This window comes from Myotis yumanensis, unplaced genomic scaffold (genome assembly GCF_028538775.1).
Source record: "Myotis yumanensis isolate MYYU_CA2020_CCGP unplaced genomic scaffold, mMyoYum1.0.hap1 SCAF_4, whole genome shotgun sequence".
In the NCBI taxonomy this organism is placed as follows: Eukaryota; Metazoa; Chordata; class Mammalia; order Chiroptera; family Vespertilionidae; genus Myotis; species Myotis yumanensis.
In genome coordinates, this window is record NW_027223755.1 from 106,410,424 (window position 1) to 106,431,562 (window position 21,139).

General features: G+C 55.2%; 1 protein-coding gene and 1 pseudogene across 1 annotated transcript; both read right to left on the reverse strand.

The window, feature by feature from the left end:
- Positions 1–697: 697 nt before the first annotated feature.
- Positions 698–20,643, reverse strand: LOC139009542 (zinc finger protein 250-like). Its single transcript, XM_070413807.1, has 6 exons — positions 20,061–20,643; positions 19,650–19,763; positions 18,401–18,908; positions 5,459–5,757; positions 4,800–4,913; positions 698–3,896 (listed from the first exon to the last, which is right to left on the reverse strand). The coding sequence occupies exons 1-6, from the start codon at positions 20,608–20,610 to the stop codon at positions 2,980–2,982; spliced, it is 2,502 nt and encodes an 833-aa protein (XP_070269908.1). The 5' UTR covers positions 20,611–20,643; the 3' UTR covers positions 698–2,979.
- Positions 11,636–12,387, reverse strand: LOC139009331 (small ribosomal subunit protein uS14-like; annotated as a pseudogene).
- Positions 20,644–21,139: the final 496 nt, after the last annotated feature.

The following is a 21,139-nucleotide window of genomic DNA, read 5'->3' on the forward strand; positions in this document are numbered from 1 at the left end:
AATTCCATCCCTGAAGATTCAGATTCAATAGCTAGGAACAGAGCCTGAGGAAGCTAGCTACATTTTTTTATTGTTGTTGTTAATCCTCACCTGAGGGTATTTCTCCACTGATTTTTTAGAGTGGAAAGGAGACAGAAACCTCAATGTGAGAGAGACACATCGATTGGATGTCTCCCGCGTGCCCAGACTAGGGTACATGCCCTTGACCAGGATTGAACCTGGGACCCTTCAATCCACGGTTGATGCTCTGTCCACTCAGCCTAACCAACTAGGGTGCTAGCTACGTTTTAAAGAAACAGTATGTGATTCTTTGGCAGGAAGGCCTTACTTTGAAAAATACTGGCCTAATGCAGGTTTTAGCTTTTTTGGGTCACAGCTTTGCACATCCTGTTCCTAAAAAGATGCATGTAACCATTCCTCAAAAGCTTAGGGGTCTTTGGAACTCAAATCAATACCCTTATTTTAGATGTCTTAGACAAGCGAGGGACATGTGGTCATGGCCTCACCTCTCACAATGGCCACATGGATGGGCTCATATCTGGTACAGATGAGCACTTCTCCAGTGAAGCCCTAGAAACTCTTTTGGCTTCAGTTGTTTCAGGTTCTGAGCCTCAGAGGCCTGCAGTAGCACAAAGAGAGCCCTACGCTTGGTGGAAGTATCTGTGCCAAGAAATGAGGAGCTAAGAATGGAATGAGGTTGCGGCTTAAGTATTTCATGACACGATTATCTTTTAATGGTGGTAAGTTGGGTCCTGAGGCAGGAAGCAGAAGAGCTGGGTCTGGAGTTTGGGCCCTAAGAAAGCCTTGCAAACTTCAAAGCACTCAGAGAAAGTAGTAATTATGGCATCTTTAATCGGCTGAGGCTAGGGTCCAAATTGGGCTTTGAGTCTGAGCTGAGTGAGAATGGTGTTTCAGGCTGGGTTTTCCCAGGCAGCCTGAGAGTTAGATGTACACTACATTCTTTAGGGAATTAAAAGCTGGTACAAAGGTAGCTCCTACCACTAAGGTGCCTTCTCACACCATGTCCCACTTATGACAGGTGGCACACTAGCCAGTCCTCCATGAAAAGTTCAGGTGGGCTCAGACTTGGAATCAAGTCAGTTCATGACTTCACCTGAACAGTGTCTTTTCCCCAGGTCTTCTCTTTAGAAGTTTCTCCAGATTGACAAATCTTCCTCCCTGAGGTAGGCAGCCACGGGGCTGAGTAAAGAAGACAAGTACACACGGACCAGCAGAGGACATAACCCCTATTCCTCCTCAAGTGAAGAGTGTCCTGACCAGAGGCAGGACAGGGTCTGCCCATGCCTGGCTGCTTCCATTGCCCGGACAAGGCTGGGCTCTGACCACAAAGGAATTGTTAATAGGGCTAATGGAGTCACAAGGTGAGAGGGCAGAGATTGTGTGCAGAGCCTGGGAATATAGATGAGTACAATTCCTCTGGCTACTTCTCCCAATGTTCCTGGCCTAGCTCATGATGGTGGGCACATAGTGAAGATCAAGCTTTGCTTCTGTTGCCCTGAACTCTCATCTCAGGCTGGTTTCTCCCTCGCCTTGGTCGGCTACATGGCCATTTTTCCACTCTTCTCATACCTGGGCTTCACTGACACAGGGCTGGGCTGTCTCCTGTCCTGGTCAGTGCCTGGGTGCCCTCAGAGGGAGTGGGCAGATACCCCAGAACCCTGGCTGAGACACTAAGAAATTCACGAGCGGTGTGACCAAGGCAACAGTAAACCAAGACCCTGCCATCTGTGTGTGTGACCTGGGTCAGGTTGCTTCGCCTTCCCCAATCTGTGTCCCCAACTGCAAATGCTCAAATCTCTTCCAGTTCTAAAACGTGATGAGACCCTCCTGGTTGGGTCTAGGGTGGATAAGGCCTGAACCATATGGCTCTCCCAGGGAGGCCCAAGGATGACTGCGGGCACTCCCGGTCAGCTGAGAGCAGTGCTGTGGCAGAAATGCCACTGGTGTAGGCAGATTCAGGCCTGCCTGCCTCCTCCTGACCGGGCAGTTATGAGGGTGAAATAAGTTCATGGAAAAGATAGTACTTTGTAAACCATAAGATACAATGCAAGCAAGATCTAAAATAAAGCCTGCTTTTACTTCTCTCCTGTGCCCTTTCACATATATGCTCTCTACCTAAATCCCTGATTCAGGAAAACTTGAATGCTATAGACCAGCAGACGCCAACCGGTGGTCCGTGGACCACTGGTGGTTTGTGAGGTCCAAAAGGTTGGCGACGGCTGCCATAGACGCCGGTTTGCAAACTCCAATTACCACAGGAGCCCAACAGGTCATGTAAAGGCGAGGAAAACACCAGGTGGAGCGAGCCTGCCTGGAAGAGACGTGGGCAAGCCATGAGCGCCAGCCGACGCTGGTCGGGAGCTGATGAGGGTGGCGAGCATGCCGAACCGGAGCACAGGTCCGGCTCCATCCAACGGGAACAGCTGCCCCGACTCCTGCCAGCTGTGGTTTTGTGGGAGTTCAGGCAGAGTTGCCAAATCTTTGGATTTCTCAAGAGAAGTCAGAAACCCGGATTTTGTGTGAAATCTTAACCAATAATTTGTAACATTTTAAAATTCTGACTAGGCCAAAAAATAAAAGAGCTGCAGGCCAGATTCAGTGCATGGCCACCAGTTTTAACTTAGGCAGTGAAAAGGCAAACGGGTAAAACAAGGTTCTCTTCCACCTCAATCCTCTTAACACATCTGAGAAACGGCCTTTTCTTCCCACAGCGGAGGTCAACGGCGGTCTTACCTCAGTCCTAACTCAGCAAAGGGGGCTTGTAGGCCAGGCCAGCAGACTGAGGAGTCCCCTGTCAAGCTGGAGAGGCCTAAAACATGATGGCGCTCGTCCCCCATGCCCAGCTCTTACAAGGAATTCTATGACCTCCCTGGCGCCCCCAGAGGTTCAGGACTGATTCCAGCTTGGGCCTCAGGAAATGTTTAGATCCTCACCCTTTGTCTTCGCACTTTGAGGCCATCACCCACACTCCTGGAATATTTCTGGGTAGTGCTGGAAGCCCACAGGTGGGTCCAGGTCCCCTTGGCCAGGGGTCAGGGGCACAGGCAACCCACTGGCACCCTGGCCCTTTCGTCCCCCGGCACCAGGTCTGTGGACCCACTGGTGCTTGGCCATGGCCGACTTCTGGCCAAAGCACCTGCCGCACTGAGGACAGGGGTAAGGGCGCTCCCCGCTGTGGGTTCGCCGGTGGGCTGCCATTTCGGAGCTCTGCCGGAAGCAGCGCCCACAGTCTGGACACGGGTAGGGCTTCTCGCCTGTATGGGTGCGCACGTGGCGCCGAAGGTCTGAGGCGTGGGCAAAAGCACGGCCACAGTCTGGGCAAGGGAAGGGGGTCTCGCCGCTATGGACCCGCTGGTGCTGGTAGAGGGCAGAGCTCTGGCTGAAGGAGTGGCCGCAGTCAGCACAGCGGTAGGGCTTCTCACCCGTGTGGACCCGTAGGTGGGTGGTGAGGGCAGAGCGCTGGGTGAAGGCCCGGCCACAGTCCGGGCAGCGGTGGGGCCGCTCCCCACGGTGGATGGCGCGGTGCTTGCTCAGAGAGGAGGCCTGGCCGAAGCCTTTGCCACAGTCAGGGCAAGAGAAGGGCTTCTCACCTGTGTGGGTGTACAGGTGCTCCACCAGAGTGGAACGCCAGGCAAAACTCTTCCCACAGAGGTAGCAACCATGACGCTGGTCTGCCCTTGGGACGGGGGGATGGGCAAAGAGTGGGGGGCGGCCCCGGTGAGGCACTGTGGATGGCTGCTCCAAACTGTAAGGAAGACCAGCAGAAGGGGGTGTGAGAGCCTTCAGCCCAAGAGGCCGAGCGTCCGTAGGAAGGATCTGCTCCAGGGCCCCGGTGCCTTCTCTCAGTCCTTTCTCTTCCTTGGTTCTGGAACCTGCTGGGAGGTAAGGGGAGAGCTCAGACCCTGGCTTACTTATCCTGGTCCCTGAATCCCACACCCCACGTGATGAGAGAGGCACACAGCCACCTTCTAGACCCACAGCTGCCTGTGGGCCTCAGCTCAGGACGGCGGGGAAACTGAGGACACCTTTCCTCAGCTGCGGAGGACAGAAAGCAAAGCATCAGGAACAGAGTAGGAGGCAACAGTACATTCTACCTCAGGGCCAGGGAATGGCTGGGGGCCGGCAGCAGATGTGTGGCCTGGATTGTGGGGGATGAGGAGATAGATGCTCAGGCAGCAGGCACCGCACAGAGACGTGAGCTTGGCTGAACCAAGTTCAGAGGCGCTGGCATACTGTGCAACAAGGTGCAGGATGAGTGACTAGAGGAGACCAGCAGGAGCCAAGAGGAAGGACGCTGCTCCAAAATGTAACAAAAAAGAAAGTAAACTGCCCTGACCGGTTGGTGGATAGAGCGTCGGCCTGCGGACTCAGGGGTCCCAGGTTCGATTCCGGTCAAGGGCATGAACCTTGGTTGCAGGCACGTCCCCAGTAGGGGGTGTGCAGGAGGCAGCTGATGGATGTTTCTAACTCTCTATCCCTCTCCCTTCCTCTCTGTAAAGAATCAATGAAATATATTTTTTTAAAAAAGTAAACTAAAGCACAGGCAGAGGAGCTAGATGAAGGCAAACAGGAGGGAGGATGTGGAGCAAAACAGAGCTTTAGGCCAACCAGATGTGAGGGGTGGGATGCTCCCAGCAGAGCCGGTCACACAGCCCTTCCTCCGCCTCCGCGGGGCCAGCTCCAGGGGGGACTCAGGCCGGGGCGGGCGGGCGGCAGGATGGTCAGCAGGATGGTCAGGCCCAGAGGAGGCCCAGGAGTCGGCGTCCCCAGCACCTCACCCGTGTCTTCTCCTGCCAGACACGCTCCCAACTCCGGGTCGCGGGCATCTGGCCCCCACAGTTCAGCCTCTTCCTCCACCCAGGCGATGAGGGCCGGCTTGGTGCCCCGGAGCCCTGCGGAGAGGAACGCAACCGCGCTGCCCGGAGGCTGCCGCCCACCCGCCCCGGCGCGGGCCCTGGGCCCCTCCCCGTGCAGGGCCCCCCGCTCCCCGTGCAGGGCCCCCCCTCCCTGCAGTGCCCCCCTCTCCCTGCAGGGCCCCCCTCCCCGTGCAGAGTCCCCCTCCCTGCAGGGCCCCCCTCCCTTCAGGGCCCCCCGCTCCCCGTGCAGGGCCCCCCCTCCCTTCAAGGCCCCCCTCCCTGGAGTGCCCCCCTCCCCATGCAGGGCCCCCCTCCCCGTGCAGGGCCTCCCCCTCCCCGTGCAGAGTCCCCCTCCCTTCAAGGCCCCCCTCCCCGTGCAGGGCCCCCCCCTCCCCGTGCAGGGCCCCCTCCCCGTGCAGAGTCCCCCTCCCTTCAAGGCCCCCCTCCCTGCAGGGCCCCCTCCCGGTGCAGGGCCCCCCTCCCGGTGCAGGGCCCCCTCCTCCCTGCAGTGCCCCCCTCCCCGTGCAGGGTCCCGGCTGCGCAGGGAGAGGGGCCGCGGCCGGCCAGCGGCAGGGCCTCACCGAGCGCGCCCAGGTGGCCGTAGGTCTCCCGCATCACGTCCCGGTACAGGGCCCTCTGCGCTGGCCGCAGGCAGCCCCACTCCTCCGGGGAGAAGTACACGGCCACGTCCGCGAAGCTCACGGGCTGGGGGCTCCTCCCCGCGCGCGCGGCCGCCCCAGGTTCCTGCGCGGGGAGCGGGGCCGGAGGCGGCGCCATGGGGAGTGCCGGCCCCTGGCCCGCGGCCCCACGTGCTCCCGGGGCGGCCTCTGCGGGGACCACGCGGCGGATGAAGCTACAGAGACCGGGGCCCGGCGCCCTCCTAAGAAATGGCGGCCGCGCGGCCTCACGCACCCGGCTCCTCCGGAGTTTGGCCCAGATGACGCCATCCCGGGGTCTCCGGGGGCCTGGTCGCCAGCCCTCAACCAAAATGGCCGCCCCGGCTTCCCCTGCGGAGCGGCCCCGCCTCGCTGGGCCAGCCCCCCCGTCCCCTGCCCCCCGCCCCCCTTCCCCGCCCCCGCTCAGGTTGGAGGACCCGCCGGCCCACTGCGCCTTTGGAAATTCGGGCCTTATTCTTCGTGGCTGGCCGCCTATAACTGGGCTGTGGCCCATCCCTGGGTGCCAGCAACCTTTTCTTTTTTTAAAATATTTTTTACAGAGAGGAAGGGAGAGGGATAGAGAGTTAGAAACATGGATGAGAGAGAAACATCGACCAGCTGCCTCCTGCACACCCCCTACTGGGGATGTGCCCACAACCAAGGTACATGCCCTTGACCGGAATCGAACCCGGGACCCTTCACTCCGCAGGCCGATGCTCTATCCACTGAGCCAAACCGGTCAGGGCGCCATCAACCTTTTCCTAAATGTTGGGGGGGGGGGGGGGGGGGCGGGGAGTAGTGAGTAAAGGGACCGTTCTCTGCTGGAAGCTTGTTGGGGCCTGAAATTCTGGGACTTCTGTCAGGAGATCGGGGGCAGTGGGGGGAGCGCAGGTGAGATCTGAGAGGTCAGAGGACCCTTTCTGCAGCTCACCTCCCCACATGCCTGCAGCAGCCTCCCCAACATCAGCACGCCTCTAGCTCAGACCGGCTCCCGAGCTAACCTGCCACCCTGCCTCTGCACACCAGACTTGGCATGGCTCAGGCTGAACCCACCCCTTTCTCCCTCCAACCTGCCCCTCCTTGTTGATGTTCTTTGTGAACGGTGACGCTGAGATGAGCTTTATCTCAGCAAATGCACCGACTCCCCCATCATTTCTCCTGGGCGGTGACTGCCTGCCTCCTCCCTGCTCCACACGCCTTCATAAACACCCTGCCCTAAGAAGACGATACTTTTCCTTTGGCCAACAAGTCAATCACAGTATTTCCCACACTTCGTGGAAATGCACTCCCCATCTTCAGCAGGTTCTGGCTGGAGTCCTGAACTTTCTCTGCTGGCCTCCATCTGTAGCAGGCAACAGAGGCATGAGTAGGAACCACAGGCAGGTGGTCACCAGGAGAACCCCAGGTGACCAGCAACCGGCAAAACTACAAGCCCTTGCAGGACCACTCCCTTAAGCATTAACCCCTGGGGATCGCTTTAGGCCTCAGCCGTGCTCCAGGCCCAGCGAAGCAGCAAAATCAGTGACTGCCATGGCTGGCATCAGGACCAGCTGCCTTGACTAATGACCCCTGGAGCCAACCAATCAGTGGAGACTGCCACCCTGAGGGGGCACACCTGGAAAGCTGATGAATATTCTATTGGACCCTCCCCTGGGACCACGAGATAAAGGGATAAAAGCTCTGAAGACAGGGACCGAGAGTGTGCATGCTCAAGCCTTTCCTCCCTCTCCCATCTCTCAAGGCAAGTCTCAGTGTCTGTCTCTCTCTCTCTCTCTCTCTCTCTCTCTCTCTCTCTCTTTCTCCCTCCCTCCCAAGCTCCAAGGGCCCTTCTTTTGGCTCTGTAGCTCATTTCCTGAGCCCATTTCTTCTATGGCTCACTTCTTCTACCTTTGTGACTTTCTAAATAAACTTTCTCCTTAAAAAAATTTTTTTTTATTGATTTCAGAGAGGAAGGGAGAGGGAGAGGGAGAGATAAAAGCATCAATGATGAGAGAGAATCATTGGTTGGCTGTCTCCTGCACACTCCACACTGGGGATTGAGCCCGCATCCCGGGCCTGTGCCCTGACCAAAGATGGAATTGGGACCTCGTGGTTCATAGGTCAACGCTCAACCACTGAGCCACGCTGGCCATGCTAAACTTTCTTTTGTAGTTTGAGTCTTCGCTCTTAATTCTTTCTTAGCCAGAACTCACGTACTGAGGTTGCTGAACTAAAGTCTAACACCTGCCAGCATTTCCAAAGGCCTTCCTGAGGCTTCCGCCTGGCGGTGTATCTGGCGGATGCTTCTCCCCACCACCAGGGAAGCTTGAAAGGCAAGACTTGATTATGGCAGGAAGGGGAAAGGAGGAGACAAAAAGTCTGGGAAGGGTTAGGGCTCAGAGTTGCCCAGGACTCAACCTCAGCCCTAGCTCTGTCAGCCTCTCGGAACCCTGAAGGACACAAGAGAAAACAGAACATTTCCATTAAAACGAACAGCATTTTGTCACCTGTCAGTGCCCACCCCTTGCCATGGTGTCCATGACACACAGGCCTCGAACAGCTCTGGGTAGTCCTAGACACTCGGGGCTGTCTGGACCTTCCTGGGGAACAAGCTGGGGCAGGGCTTAAAACCCTGGCTTGGCCCCTGGGGCCTATGGCACCAGGCTGGTGGGCCTCTAGCTGAAGACCTACCTCCTAGAGCGGGGACAGGAGTAGGGCCACTTGCCTGTGTGAGTCAGCAGTTAGCATGAGAGGTACTGCCTGAGGCGAAGGCAGGTGCCGCGCTAGCTGCAAAGGCTCTGTGGGAGCACACGGCTCCTTGATCCTGCTCGACTCCACCAACTGTGGGAGCGCAGCTCCCCCGACACCAGGTATTAGACCAGCCGTGGGCAAACTATGGACCACGGGCCGGATCCAGCCCGTTTGAAATGAATGAAACTAAAAAAAAAAAAAAAAGACCGTACCCTTTTATGTAATGATGTTTACTTTGAATTTATATTAGTTCACACAAACACTCCATCCATGCTTTTGTTCCGGCCCTCCGGTCCAGTTTAAGAACCCATTGTGGCCCTCGAGTCAAAAGTTTGCCCACCCCTGTATTAGACGGAGACATGAGAAGTCGCAGGCTTATGGGAGAGACTTTATTGTAGACCAAGTAGCCATTGCTACTATAGGAGCCATCAAAGTAGTTCTTCAAAGTAGCCCCACAAAAGCAGCCACACAAAGCGGCCAAGCCCCCCTGGCTGGTCAGTGGCCTTATATACACGCTCACACAGAAGAGGCCTCGTGCCAATGAGTGACACAGATGCTAGATTAACATAAACAGTTACATCCTCGCCTGCATGCACGCATGTGGCAAATTGGCCTTGATCATCCGTATTCTGATTAGGGTTCCCACAGGGTCCCTCTCCAGAGAGCGCGCTGGACCAGGTTAAAGATGATGGCCAAGCATGACTGCATTCGGGCAGGGATGAGAGTGCTGCATTAGTGCCGATGTTGAGGCTGGGCACAGATGAGAGGAGGGGGCTCAGAGAACACGTCAGTGTTTCTGATCCCAGGGGCCCATGACAACTCCCGATGGACTCCTTCTCCTGGCCCTTTCTAAATGTGTTGTTTTCCTGAGTGGCTGCTGTGAAACAGCAGATTCAGAACTCGCCCTGTTACTTGTCCAAGGTCTACTCATGTTCAGGTGCCAGAGCCAAGCCTCACAAGGGCAGAAGCATTCAGATGGGTGCCTAGCCCCCGGAAGCTCCCCCTAAACTGTGTTGCTCAACTGAAGGGCTCATGAGTCAGGGACATTCCCACCTACCTCAGGATCAACCAGAGCAGATACCGTCAACTACAGGGCCCAGGGACCTGGAGACAGAAAGGTGAACTGCCTCCAGCCTAAACTTAATTCACACACTGTCTCGGAGCTGGAGATCGGATGATTCATTCAGTGTGACCTGACCATGGGACCACTGGATGTCTCAGTCAACTTAGAAAGAGAAGGTTAAGATTTCAGTCTCTCCTCACATTATGGGGGGGGCGGAAAAAAGATTTCAGTCTTGCCCTGGCCAGTCTGGCTCAGTGGATAGAGCGCCGGCCCTTGGACTGAAGGGTCTCGGGTTTGATTCTGGTCAAGGGCATGTACCTTGGTTGCAGGCTTGATCCCTGGCACTGTCAGGGCACGTTTGGGAGGCAACCAATCAATGTGTCCCTCTCACACTGATGTTTCTCTCTGTCTCTCTCTCCCCTCCCTTCCACTCTCTCTAAAAAATCAATGGAAAATATCTTCAGGTGAGGATTAACAAAACAAACAAAAAAAAACACAAAAAAAGATTTCAGCCGGACCGGTTTGGCTCAGTGGATAGAGCATCAGCCTGCGGACTCAAGGGTCCCGGGATCGATTCCGGTCAAGGGCATGTACCTTGGTTGCGGGCACATCCCCAGTGAGGGGCGTGCAGGAGGCAGCTGATTGATCTCTCTCATCGATGTTTCTAACTCTCTGTCCCTCTTCCTTCTTCTCTGTAAAAAATCAATAAAATATATTAAAAAAAAAAAAAGATTTCAATCTCCAATGGGTGTCATAAATTCAGATCAAGAAAAGTTAGTAAGGGACATGTAGATGGTTTCTCGCCCAATAAAACATTTTCCCTTCCAGCTGGAACTGGGACATTGCTCCCACTTCTCACCTTTCCATCTTTCCAGGCTTCCTCCCTCCTGTGGATCCTGAGCATCTGCACCCCACAGCTGGGTCTCCTGCTCTACCCAGGAGGGCTGTTTTGGGGTCTGGGAATCCTGGGGAAGAAACTAAACCACTAAAAAAAAAAAAAAAAACAACACCAAAAAACAATACATTTCTTAATACTACCTATGCATTCCTCAGGCATCGAGATGTTCTAGGTGTTGGAGGTATTGGTGAACCACGATAAGCTTCCTGCTCTAAACTGACACTAATTTTACACTAAGGTATGAGCTCTGCTGGCACAGGTGTGGGCCTTTGGGCAGACTTTGCTCAGGTCTGTACAGACACAGAGCGGCGTTCGGAGGTTTTCTGCATGGGGCAGAGGCGCTCTGAGAGGAATTCCTGGAGACAGCATTTAAAAGGGCATGGAAGGATGTTAGGTTTGCAGGTGTGGTGTGTACAGTGCAGAACACAAGAGCGCAGGCCCACTGAGCTAGAGGCGTGTCTCAGAACCAACGGTCCGGTTTACCTGCAGCCCAGTGGGATCGCTTGCCTGTAGGGAGAGCGAGATCTGGTTTGAACTGGAGGGCGGCGTGCCCGGGGCCTTGGTGTTGTGGCACAGGTTCTGACCCGTTTGCAGGAGTCCTGAGAGCCACTGGAGGGGTCGGCCAGGGGAGACGCAGTTGTGAATTTTAGGGTAATCTAGCGGGAGTCACAGGAAACGGAGCCGCCTGGGGCCGGCGTGGGGCGAGTGGGCACCTGTTCCTTCCGGTCCCACCTGCCCCCTTCCCCTTTCAGAGATCAGGGATGGCCGGCCCTCAGGGAGCGCGCCTGGTGGCATTAGGTCGGCCGCATCCCGTGCGGGCCAGGGCCCTCTTCGCGGGCAGCGGACAGCCCACTCCTGGGGAGGAAATACTCGGCCACGGCCACGAAGCTCCCGCGCCTGGTCTTCCCACCTCACGCTTCCTCCCATCAGGACCCTCGCGGGCACCTCCAGGGAAGCGGAAGCCGGAAGCGCGCACCCGGAGCATGCGCGGCCCCCTTCCCAGGAGGGGCACTTGGCCTCCGGGGACCTAGGAGACCGGAACTCGCTCCGGGCGTGGCCGCTCTAGGACGCCGAGAACTGGTTATGCGGACTCGGTGATCCCAGGACCGAGGAAATGAAGGAGCCCTCAGAAAAGATGGTGGTTCTCTGGCGTCTTTGTTTTTAGAGGAAGGCGTTTAGCAGCTCCAGTGTGGGTCTGATGTTGATGACCTGGTTTGTTAACCTCCTCGAGTTTCTTCTCTTGCTGTCCCGCGAGCGGCCTGGGAAGCGCCCTTGCCCACAGTTAAGATGGCCGCGGCCACTTCGGCTTCCCTTGGGGGCCCTGGGGGGTGGGCGGGTGAAAGGGGAGGCTGGGGTGCGCGTGCGCCCGCGGCGGCGAGGGGTCTAGCAGAGGGGGACACGGGGCCAGCATTCAGGGGGCCACTGGCCAGATGTCCACTTCCTAATCCCCGCCAGAAGGCCCACTCCATGGCCTTAATAAAAACTATTTTTTTGGCAAGCCAATTCGTTTCTCAATTTTTTTTTTCATTTACAAGGTATAGAATAATATTCTCTCTTCCCACCCTATTCCTCTTAACAGTTTCCTAAATATCCCTCCAGAGATGGCCTGTTTGTCTCTATGCATGCATGTGTCACTCTATTATCTATATCTGGTATTTCCAACATTTACTGTGTCTTTAACTAGGACACTGAGCCGAGTGCCTCTCTGCCTTAGAGTCCAGTTATTTCGCAGAAGAGGAAACTAAGGCCCGTTTGTTCCCCAAAGTCAGGCAGCCCATGTGACTCGGGGTCTTTAGACTCCGAAATGCCAGCCTTTTCCACCACTTCCTCCTGCCTCCGCAGGCCTGTTCCAGAAAAGCAACATGAAATTTTAAATTTACTGACCCTGCTGGCCTTGTGAAAGTGAACTGGGGTTTTGTTTTGTTTTATGTACAAAGAGATAGCATTCTGCCATAAGGTAGATGTCTTGAACGACCCATTCATGGAAGTTCTCTTAGTCCAACTTTATGAAGCCTATGTCCTTCGAGTACTGACGGAAACACTGGCGGCACATGTTGAGGCCGTACTTCCGGATCAGACCGCGGCCGTTTGAGCAGACGCGGCAAGGAGGAGAACCCTGGCCGAATTTCCTCGATGGCTTCAGTAGAGCTGCTGGTGACCCATCTTGCTCACTCTGTAGCAGCGAGGCAAATGGCTGAACTGGGTTCTTTATTCAATTATGATTGCATAGAAAATTAGATGAGCTACTGGATGAGGGCACATTGTTTTAATGATTTAAATGTGCCCCCTGATTTCCCAATTCCAAGCTCTCCTAACAGAATAACGGCAGGCTATGCAAGAGCTGCAGCTGCTTCTGTGACGAAGACTAGTAATCTTCGCTTACCTTGAATGATCACTTCCTGTATGCCAGCCTCTGCTCTACCAGTAAGTGCTTTTGCTTGTTAACTCATTGGACCCTCACACTACAGAGATGGGTACTTTCTGGATCAGGAGGCTGAGGCACGGAGGGATGACCTTGCCCCAGGCCTCCAACTCCAGAACCCATGCTGTAGTGCCTCAAATGACTGAAGGCATAATCTCAGCAACCAAAGAGAGGTGAGATTTTAGACCAGGTTCCCAGGATGCAGTTGTAATGTGGGGCAGTGCAAGAAGCAGGGACCTAGGAGGTCAGAAGAGCTGCTTCTGATCACATACACACAATTCTGTATTATCATATACACTGAGTGGCCAGATTATTATGACCACCCCATCAGTACTTCGTTGGGCCACCTTTTGCCTTCAATACTGCGGCGATTCTTCTTGGCATTGACTCCACGAGATGTTGAAAGGTGATGTGAGGAATCTGACACCATGCCTGATGAATAGCACTGTCCAGTTCTGTGAGATTTGATGGTTGTGGAACCAGCTGCCTCATGGCTCTTTTAACTTCGTCCCACAAATGCTCAATTGGATTGAGATCTGGTGATTGTGGGGGCCACCTAAGCAAGGTAAAGTCTCCCTCATGTTCTTGAAACCACTCCTGCACAGTACAAGCACCATGGCATGGCGCATTGTCTTGTTGGAAGAAGCCATCTCCATTTGGATACGCCATCAACATGATAGGATGAACTTGATCAGCAACGATACTTAGGTATGTTGTGCTATTCAGACGTTGTTTCACACAAATTAAAGGGCCCAAATCATGCCAGGAAAACATGCCCCAAACCATAACACTGCCCCCACCAGCTTGAAGGGTTGTACTCATGCATGTGGGGTGCATGCTTTCATGCTGTTGCTGCCAAATTCTCACTCTGCCATCTGCATGATGCAACTGGAAACGTGATTCATCGGACCACATGACTTTTTTCTAATGCTCGACTGTCCAATCCTTGTGTCCCTGTGCGAATTGGAGACGTTTTATCTTGGTAACTGCAGACAGCAAAGGTGTTTGAACAGGCCTTTGGCTTCCATATCCCATACAATGCAGTGTACAGCTAATTTGCCTACAAACGTCAGGTGGTCATAATAATCTGGCCACTCAGTGTAAATGTAAAGAGGAAAATTTTAAATGATGGGCTATGATATCATGAAAAGTAAGTATGAGGCTTATGTTTAGGGGTCATGTCACGGGGAAAAAAATGTCATTCAGGCCCTGGCCAGTGTTGCTAAGTAGTTAGAGCATTGGCCCGTGCACCAAAGGGTTTCGGGTTCTATTTCCGGTCAAGGGTACTTACCTAGGTTGCAGGACGGATTCCTCAGCCCTGATTGGACACTGTGGGAGGCAACCAATTGATATGTCCCTCTCACATCGATGTTTCTCTCTCTTTCCCTCTCTCTAAAATCAATAAAAACATATTTAAAGTTTTTTTCAATGGTAAATTGTTGTGCATATTTTACCGCAAATAAAAACAACCCACTGACCTCCCAGTATATTTAGAATTAAATCCAAACTTTGCATCATGGCAAGCAAAAGCTCTGTGACCTGTACCCTTCCCCCATGTGGCTCAGTTGGTTGGGCATCATCCTTTGCACTGAAGGGTTGCCGTTCAAGTCCCTGATCACAAATAGGGGGTATGCAGGAGATGGGGGCCATACAGAAGGTGGACAATTGATGTGATCGCTCTCACATGGATGTTTCTCTCTCTATCCCTCCCTCTCTCTCTCAAAAATCCAATAAAAATCTTTTATTTTTTTTTAATGTCTCATCCTTACCAAGTCCGGCCTGGGTATCCATCTGCAACAGGCACTTTTAGCACATCTTCTGTTTTAGTTCCTTAGTAGTGCTTATTATTTGCAATACAGTACCTAGTCTTATTTATATACTGGCTTATCACTACTCTCCCCCCTTCCCCGCCACTCAGAGGTAAGTTCTAAGAGGATTCCTGTGTCAGTTTTCCCTGCTATATCCTGACACACAGAACAGTTCCTAGTACATGGTAAATGTTTACTAGGTTTCTGTTAAAGAGATAAATGAGAAAGAGCAGACAGCACTCATCCTGTGCTTCATGCTGACCTTGGTGGCAGAGCTGTGCGTGACACACTGTGCCTGGTTCTGCTCCCCCCCTCCCTGGTGGCACCTCCTCTCCAGCTCTACCTTCTCTTTGACCCACTCCTCCCCAGTACTGGTCATCCCTCGCCTTCACACCCTCCCACTCCTTTTTTTTTTTTTTTTTTTAAATATATTTTATTGATTTTTTACAGAGAGGAAGGGAGAGAGATAGAGAGTTAGAAATATCGATGAGAGAGAAACATCGATTAGCTGCCTCCTGCACACCTCCTACTGGGGATGTGCCCGAAACCCAGGTACATGCCCTTGACCGGAATCGAACCCGGGACCCTTCAGTCCGCAGGCCGACGCTCTATCCACTGAGCCAAACCGGTTTTGGCGACCCTCCCACTCTGACTGCCCCTTGCCCAGCAGTCGGGCTCTCTTGCTCCAGCTATCTGTGCTTGAAACCTCTGGGACTTACTTGTTCACAGCTCATATTGGCAGTCACTGAGCCATGCAGATACTATGGCAGAAACCTCTCATGAGTATCTTTCTTCCCAATTCCAAGGTCAGGAAGCAAGAAAAGATCTTGCTCTTTAGCTTGGTCCCAGCTCCTGATCAGCTCTACCTGGGAGCAGGTGTCCAACAGGTCTCTAGTAACCGGTCTCCTCCTACAGGTCACACTTTACACTATTTACAAAGACATCTGTAAAAAAAAATTTTTTTTATTGATTTTTAGAGAGGGAGAGGAAGAGGGAGAGGGAGAGAGAAAGAGAAACATCAATGTGCAAGCAGAAAATCAATCGGCTGCCTCCTGCACACCCCCTACTAGGGGTCGAGCCCATAATCTGGGCATGTGTCCCGACCGGGAATTGAACCAGCAACATCTTTGGTGCACGGGATGACGCCCAACCAACAGCCACACCCGACAGGGCCAGAGGCATCTTCTGAGAGTACCTATCAAACAACCTGCTTCTGCTAAGAACTTTCTCTGGCTCCTCAGGGTAATCCTTAAACTCCTCTGCTGGGATCTGTTGGCTCTTCCAGTTTGGCCTCCACCTCACTGCTGCATCTTCCATTACTCATTATCTAGTTCTTTTCTTTTTAACTGGTTTTAGAGCCCTGGTCGGTTGCTCAGTGGTTAGAGCATTGGCCCGCAGTCCCTAGGGTCTTGGGTTCGATTCCTGATCAAGGGCACGACCTTGGTTGCAGGCTTGATCCCTGGTCCCGATCAGTGTATGAACAGGAGGCAACCAATCGATGTGTGATTCTCTCTCCACACCTCCTGTCTCCCGTCCACTCTCTCTAAAAAAATCAATGAGAAAAAAAATCCTCGGGTGAAAATTTTATAAAATTTGATTTTAGAGAGAGGAAGCGGGGGAGAGAAAGCAAGCACGAGAGAGAGGTATCTATTGGTTGCCTCCTGGATTCACCCTGACTGGGGATGGAACCTGCAACCTGGGTATGTGCCCTGACTGGGAATCAAACCTGCCACCTTTGGTGTATGAGTATGATGCTCCAGCTGAGCCACACCAGACAGAACCATTACCTAGTTGTTTATGTTTCAGTCATACTACTGTTCCTTATACATGTCTATCCTGGTTGGAATCTTTCTCATCCTTCAAGGCTGATTTAAACCACTTCCTTCAGGCAACCTTCCTTGTTTCAGAAGACTTGCCCAAGTCTCTTCTTGGTCCTCTTCACAAATTATTTTGTATTGATTAGGTCAGGGGTCCTCAAACTACGGCCCGCGGGCCACATGCAAATACAAATATTGTATTTGTTCCCGTTTTGTTTTTTTACTTCAAAATGAGGTATGTGCAGTGTGCATAGGAATTTGTTCATAGTTTTTTTTTAAACTATAGTCCGGCCCTCCAACGGTCTGAGGGACAGTGAACTGGCCCCCTGTTTAAAAGTTTGAGGACCCCTGGGTTAGGTAATAATAAAAACCGGTGCTTATCTTACTTAATCCTACAGCAAGTTTATTAGTTAGGTTTTATAGAAGAAACTAAGGCACAGAGAGGTGACAAGGTTGAGAGGTAACTTGCCTGAGACTGCACAGCTAAAAAGCAAGTGAGTCAGGATCTGAGCCCAGACAGTCCGGCTCCAGAGACCAGGCTCTTCCCTTTATTCCACACTGTGTCCATTTCTAAGCCTTTTCATGAAACAAGGCTCCCTTTGCCTGAAAATCTCCCCACAGCGCAATCACCACCTAACGCTATGGGAAGCACAACCCTCTCCTCCAAGATGCAGTTCCTGGGGTCTCGCCAACAGGATGGGTTGGGTGGTGCCTCTGGCACATCCTTCATCACAGCCGAGATCAGGCCACTCTTTTCTGAGTCAGCCTGTCCCTGGAGCCCAGCACAAAACCCAGAGGCCTCAGGTGTTGTTTGTGAGTGACAGCATGGAGCCAGCCTTCCTCAGCCCCGGATTCCCTGATCACCTCGCTGTCTCTCCAGCAGAAGGTCACTGAATGTGGGCTGTACCTTTCTGAGTGAAGTCACTGGCTTTGGCAGGGCTTTCCATTTTCCTGCTGAGATTCTCCCAGACAAGCAGGGTTGGGCCCTGCATCCTGAGGAGCCACCCCTCCAAGGGGAGGCCACTCTCTGGCTGGGAAGTAAGGACCAAAATACCTTTTTTAAAAAAATTAATTTATTGATTGAGAGAGAAAGAACAAGAGATACATAGAGAGAAACAGCGACCCATTGTTCCACCTATCCATGTATTACTGGCTGATTCTGGTATGTGGCCTGGGCGGGGATAGAACCCACAACCTTGGCATATTCGGATGATGCTCTAACCAACTGAGCTAGCTGGCCACGACCAAAAAACCTTTCCTGTAGTTGCTGTTGTTTGCTGTCCCACTGGCTTCCTGCCCAGATCCCAGCTCTCACTTCACTCTCACCTGGGCGGGACCTGTGTTCTACTGACTGCTCAGAGAAAGTGGTAGAAATATTGGGGCTCTGTGTCAGTTTCCAGCTTTGCTGTTTTAAAGCAGTGGAATGTTGGGGCAAAAAAAAAAAATCACTTAATCTCTGAGCCTCAGTCCACTCATCTGCAAAACATGGCTATTGATATCCATGCCCTGCCTCCTTAGCCTTTCTGAAGTGTAAAATGTCGATAATTCACTCTTTCAACACATTTATTGCACATTTACTATGTCATACATACTATATTGTTTAAATTTCAGTCTTCACAGTAACCCTTTCCCTTGAGGTAGACATTAGTAATCCTCATTTTACAGACGAGGGAGTGAGGCTGGGGGGGGCCAACTTGCCAGCGGTGCCTGTGCAGAGACTGGCTCTGTGCTGGGCTCCCTGCGGGAGTCAGCTGGCCAGGCTGACCACCTCCACCTGGGCCCCTCCCCAGGCCCCAGTCCTCAGCGTTTACCTCTCATGCAGATAAGCAGCAAGGGGTGGTTTTTGAGACAGCAAAGATCTTGGTTGCACCTGGTACTGAAACAACACTGAGAAAAGTCCCCGTCTCGCTCATTTTTTAGAAAAACCGGGGAGAGGGGCGTCAAGTTGAATCTAGGTGAATCTTTACAGGCACTTTCCTTTCTACATGTTTGAAAACCTGAGGGATCCTTGAGGGAAGCCCAAGAGATGAACTTGGGTTCCCAAGTCCCTGATTTAGGAATCTCCCTCAGGGCCCAGTCAGTCCCTATCGCCGAGGTCAGGCTCAGCCCCACGCGTGGGAGCCACTCACCCGCACTCCTGAAAGATGTTCGGGTAGTGCCGGAACAGCACCGGCGGGTCCCGGTCATCCCGAACCGGGGCCTGGGGCACAGCACGGATGCCAGGCCTCCGGCCTCGCCGGCCCCCCGAGCAGGAGCGGTGGATCCACTGGTGCGCGTTGACCGCGAACTTCCTCTTGAAGCACATGCCACACTCGGGGCAGGGGAAGGGCCGCTCGTCCGAGTGCATGCGCTGGTGGCTGACCAGCAGCGACGGGTAGGTGAAGCGGCGACCGCAGTCCGCACACACGTGGCGCCGCTGGCGGGCCTGCGAGCCCCGGCTGGGCCCGGGGGCTGGCGGCGGCGCACCTGAGCCCGGGTCCCAGGCTTTCGTGGGCGCGGGCGGGGGCGGCTTGCTGAGGGCCCAGTCCGGGTGGTGTTGAACCGGCTCCCCGGGCCGATCCTTCCCGGGAGTCTTTCTGGGGCTCCTGGCTCCTGGCTCCGCTTTGGGTTCTTCTTCCTTCTTGTTTGGGGCACCTCCTGGGAAACAAGAATCAAGACGCATTTTAAACCACATTTGCTTAGAATGTCTCAGGCCACAGGTGCTTTTACGGAAAGACGTGCCAGAGAAATACTGCACAGGGACCGACACACAGGCCTCGAAGGACAGTGAACCAGTTCAACCTCTGAAGCCTCGGATCCTCGCGTGTCAGATGCGAATCGTGGTGACTCCCTTTACGAGGCTGTTGGACCCATTGAATCAGTGGGAGCCTGTTAAGCACTTGGTCAATGCTCACGGCGCAGTAGCCATTATCGCTTCCCCCGCGTTCTGTGGGTGAGAGCTGCACAGAGGAGGGACCTGTCTGCCCGCGCTCACCGCAGGGGGTGGGGAGGAGGAGGGGGGAGAGCCAGGTTGCCTTGCTGGGCATGGCCTCCTGTTCTACCTCGCTTTGCTTGAGGAACGTGAAAGGCGGATCTGAAGTCACGTCCATTCTTAGGGGATTTTAGTTGTTCCTAAAAAAGGGACAGTGGGTGGTGTTTTCCACCACAAGGACCTGGAAACCCGAGTGTTGGACTTGGGCTCCCGATTTCCCTACTCGGGTCTCAACATGATGACGCTCAAGTTCTGAAAACTGTGTGCCAGGTCCGCCTCCTTCCTCCATTACCAACACCGCGGCTCCTTCCTTCCTCCCGGGAGGCGGGGAGTGGGGATCTGAAAATAACCACCTCGCTGGACAGGAAGCCCGGGTGCCGGGTGCGGGAAGACCCGGGGTCCCTCACCTCGCAGGGCTCCTCCCACGCGTCCCCCCAGCTCAGGATCCTGGGCGGCCGGGCTCCACGCCTCGCTCCCCTGCTCCATCCAAGAGATGAGGTCTGGTTTGGGGCCGGGGCATCCTGGGGGAGAACGGAGCACAGCGCCGGCCTGAGAGGCTGCCCTGGGAGCCGGCACCCCGCGCCGGGGCGAGGGCGCGTCCCCAGAACCTAAGGTCCACGTGGAGGAGTCTCCATGCTCCCCGCCTGCAGGAGGCGGGCGCGGGTGGCAGCGCTCCCACGGGCCCCGGGGCGCAGGGGTGGCTGGTGCTGCTGGTGGGACTGTGCGCCGTCAGGGCTCACACGCCTCCGAGCCCCTCTAGCATCTCCTCCGTGAGCCCCAGTGAAGGTGAAGGAGAGGGGCGCCGACCCGGGCCTCACCGAGCGCGCCCAGGTGGCCGTAGGTCTCCCGCATCACGTCCCGGTACAGGGCCCTCTGCGCGGGCCGCAGGCAGCCCCACTCCTCCGGGGAGAAGTACACGGCCACGTCCGCGAAGCTCACGGACCCCGGCTTCTTGCACCCAGGCCGGGTCCCCCCAGCCGTCAGCGCCGGGAGCGGGGCTGGAGGCGGCGCCATGGGGTCCGCCAGCCCCGAGCTGCGGCCGCCGGGCCTCCGGGGCCCCCGCCTCCCCGCCCCCGGCTCCGCCTCGCCGTCCGCAGGCCCGCTCCCCAGGCCGCGGCCCCTCCAGCCGGGGCGTCCGGCCGCCGCCGAGGGAAGCGAAGTCGCAGGGACTGACTGCTGGGGCCGCTGGGGACTCGGGGGTTCTGACCGGGACCCACCAACCCCTCGGTGTTTATTCACTTCCGGGCAGCGTGGCCATAGACTCCCGGGCCGAGGGGCCCGGAAGGGGCCTTCGGAAACAGGGCCACATCCCGGCTTCAGCTGTCGCGGCCGCTCTTGAGGGCGCCGTCCCCTGATCACATCAAACATGGCGCCCGCCTGCCTTCCCCGTCTCCTCGCCCACTTGCCCTCAAATAAAATGGCCGCCTTTAGGGGGGAGACGGAACGGAGGGGAGGCATGGGGGAGCCTTCTTGCCTTCGAGAAAGATGGACGGTCGAGGCGGGCAGCACCTCCCTTTGCGGCGGCCCAGCGGCCGGTGATTGGCCTGAGCGCAGGAGGCGGTGCCGCGGGTTGGCCCGAGCGCAGGAGGCGGTGCCGCTGATTGGCCCGAGGGGGAGGCGGCGTCTCGGATTGGCCCGAGCGCAGGAGGCGGTGCCGCGGGTTGGCCCGAGCGCAGGAGGCGGTGCCGCTGATTGGCCCGAGCGCAGGAAGCGGCGCCGCGGGCCGGGCTGGCGGCCGTTGGGGAGGCGCGCGCGCCCGGTGTCCCTGTTGCCTGGCTCTGGAACCGACCGGGACGGGGCTTTTGTGAAGTCCCGGGTGGTGAACCCGACGGTCTTCTCCCCGCGCCTCCCGGCGGCGGGACCCGGCCCCCAGCCCCGCGGGAAGCCGCTCACACCC

Bases quoted from the DNA above. Each gene is read 5' to 3' on its own strand.
- LOC139009542 (XM_070413807.1), bottom strand. From the start codon at position 20,610: ATGTTTGATGTGATCAGGGGACGGCGCCCTCAAGAGCGGCCGCGACAG. The intron at 18,909-19,649 runs GTGAGGGACCCC...CTTGTTTCCCAG, and splicing joins CGTGGGAGGAGCCCTGCGAG to GAGGTGCCCCAAACAAGAAG. The intron at 5,758-18,400 runs GTGAGTGGCTCC...GCCATTTCTTAG, and splicing joins AACATCTTTCAGGAGTGCGG to GAGGGCGCCGGGCCCCGGTC.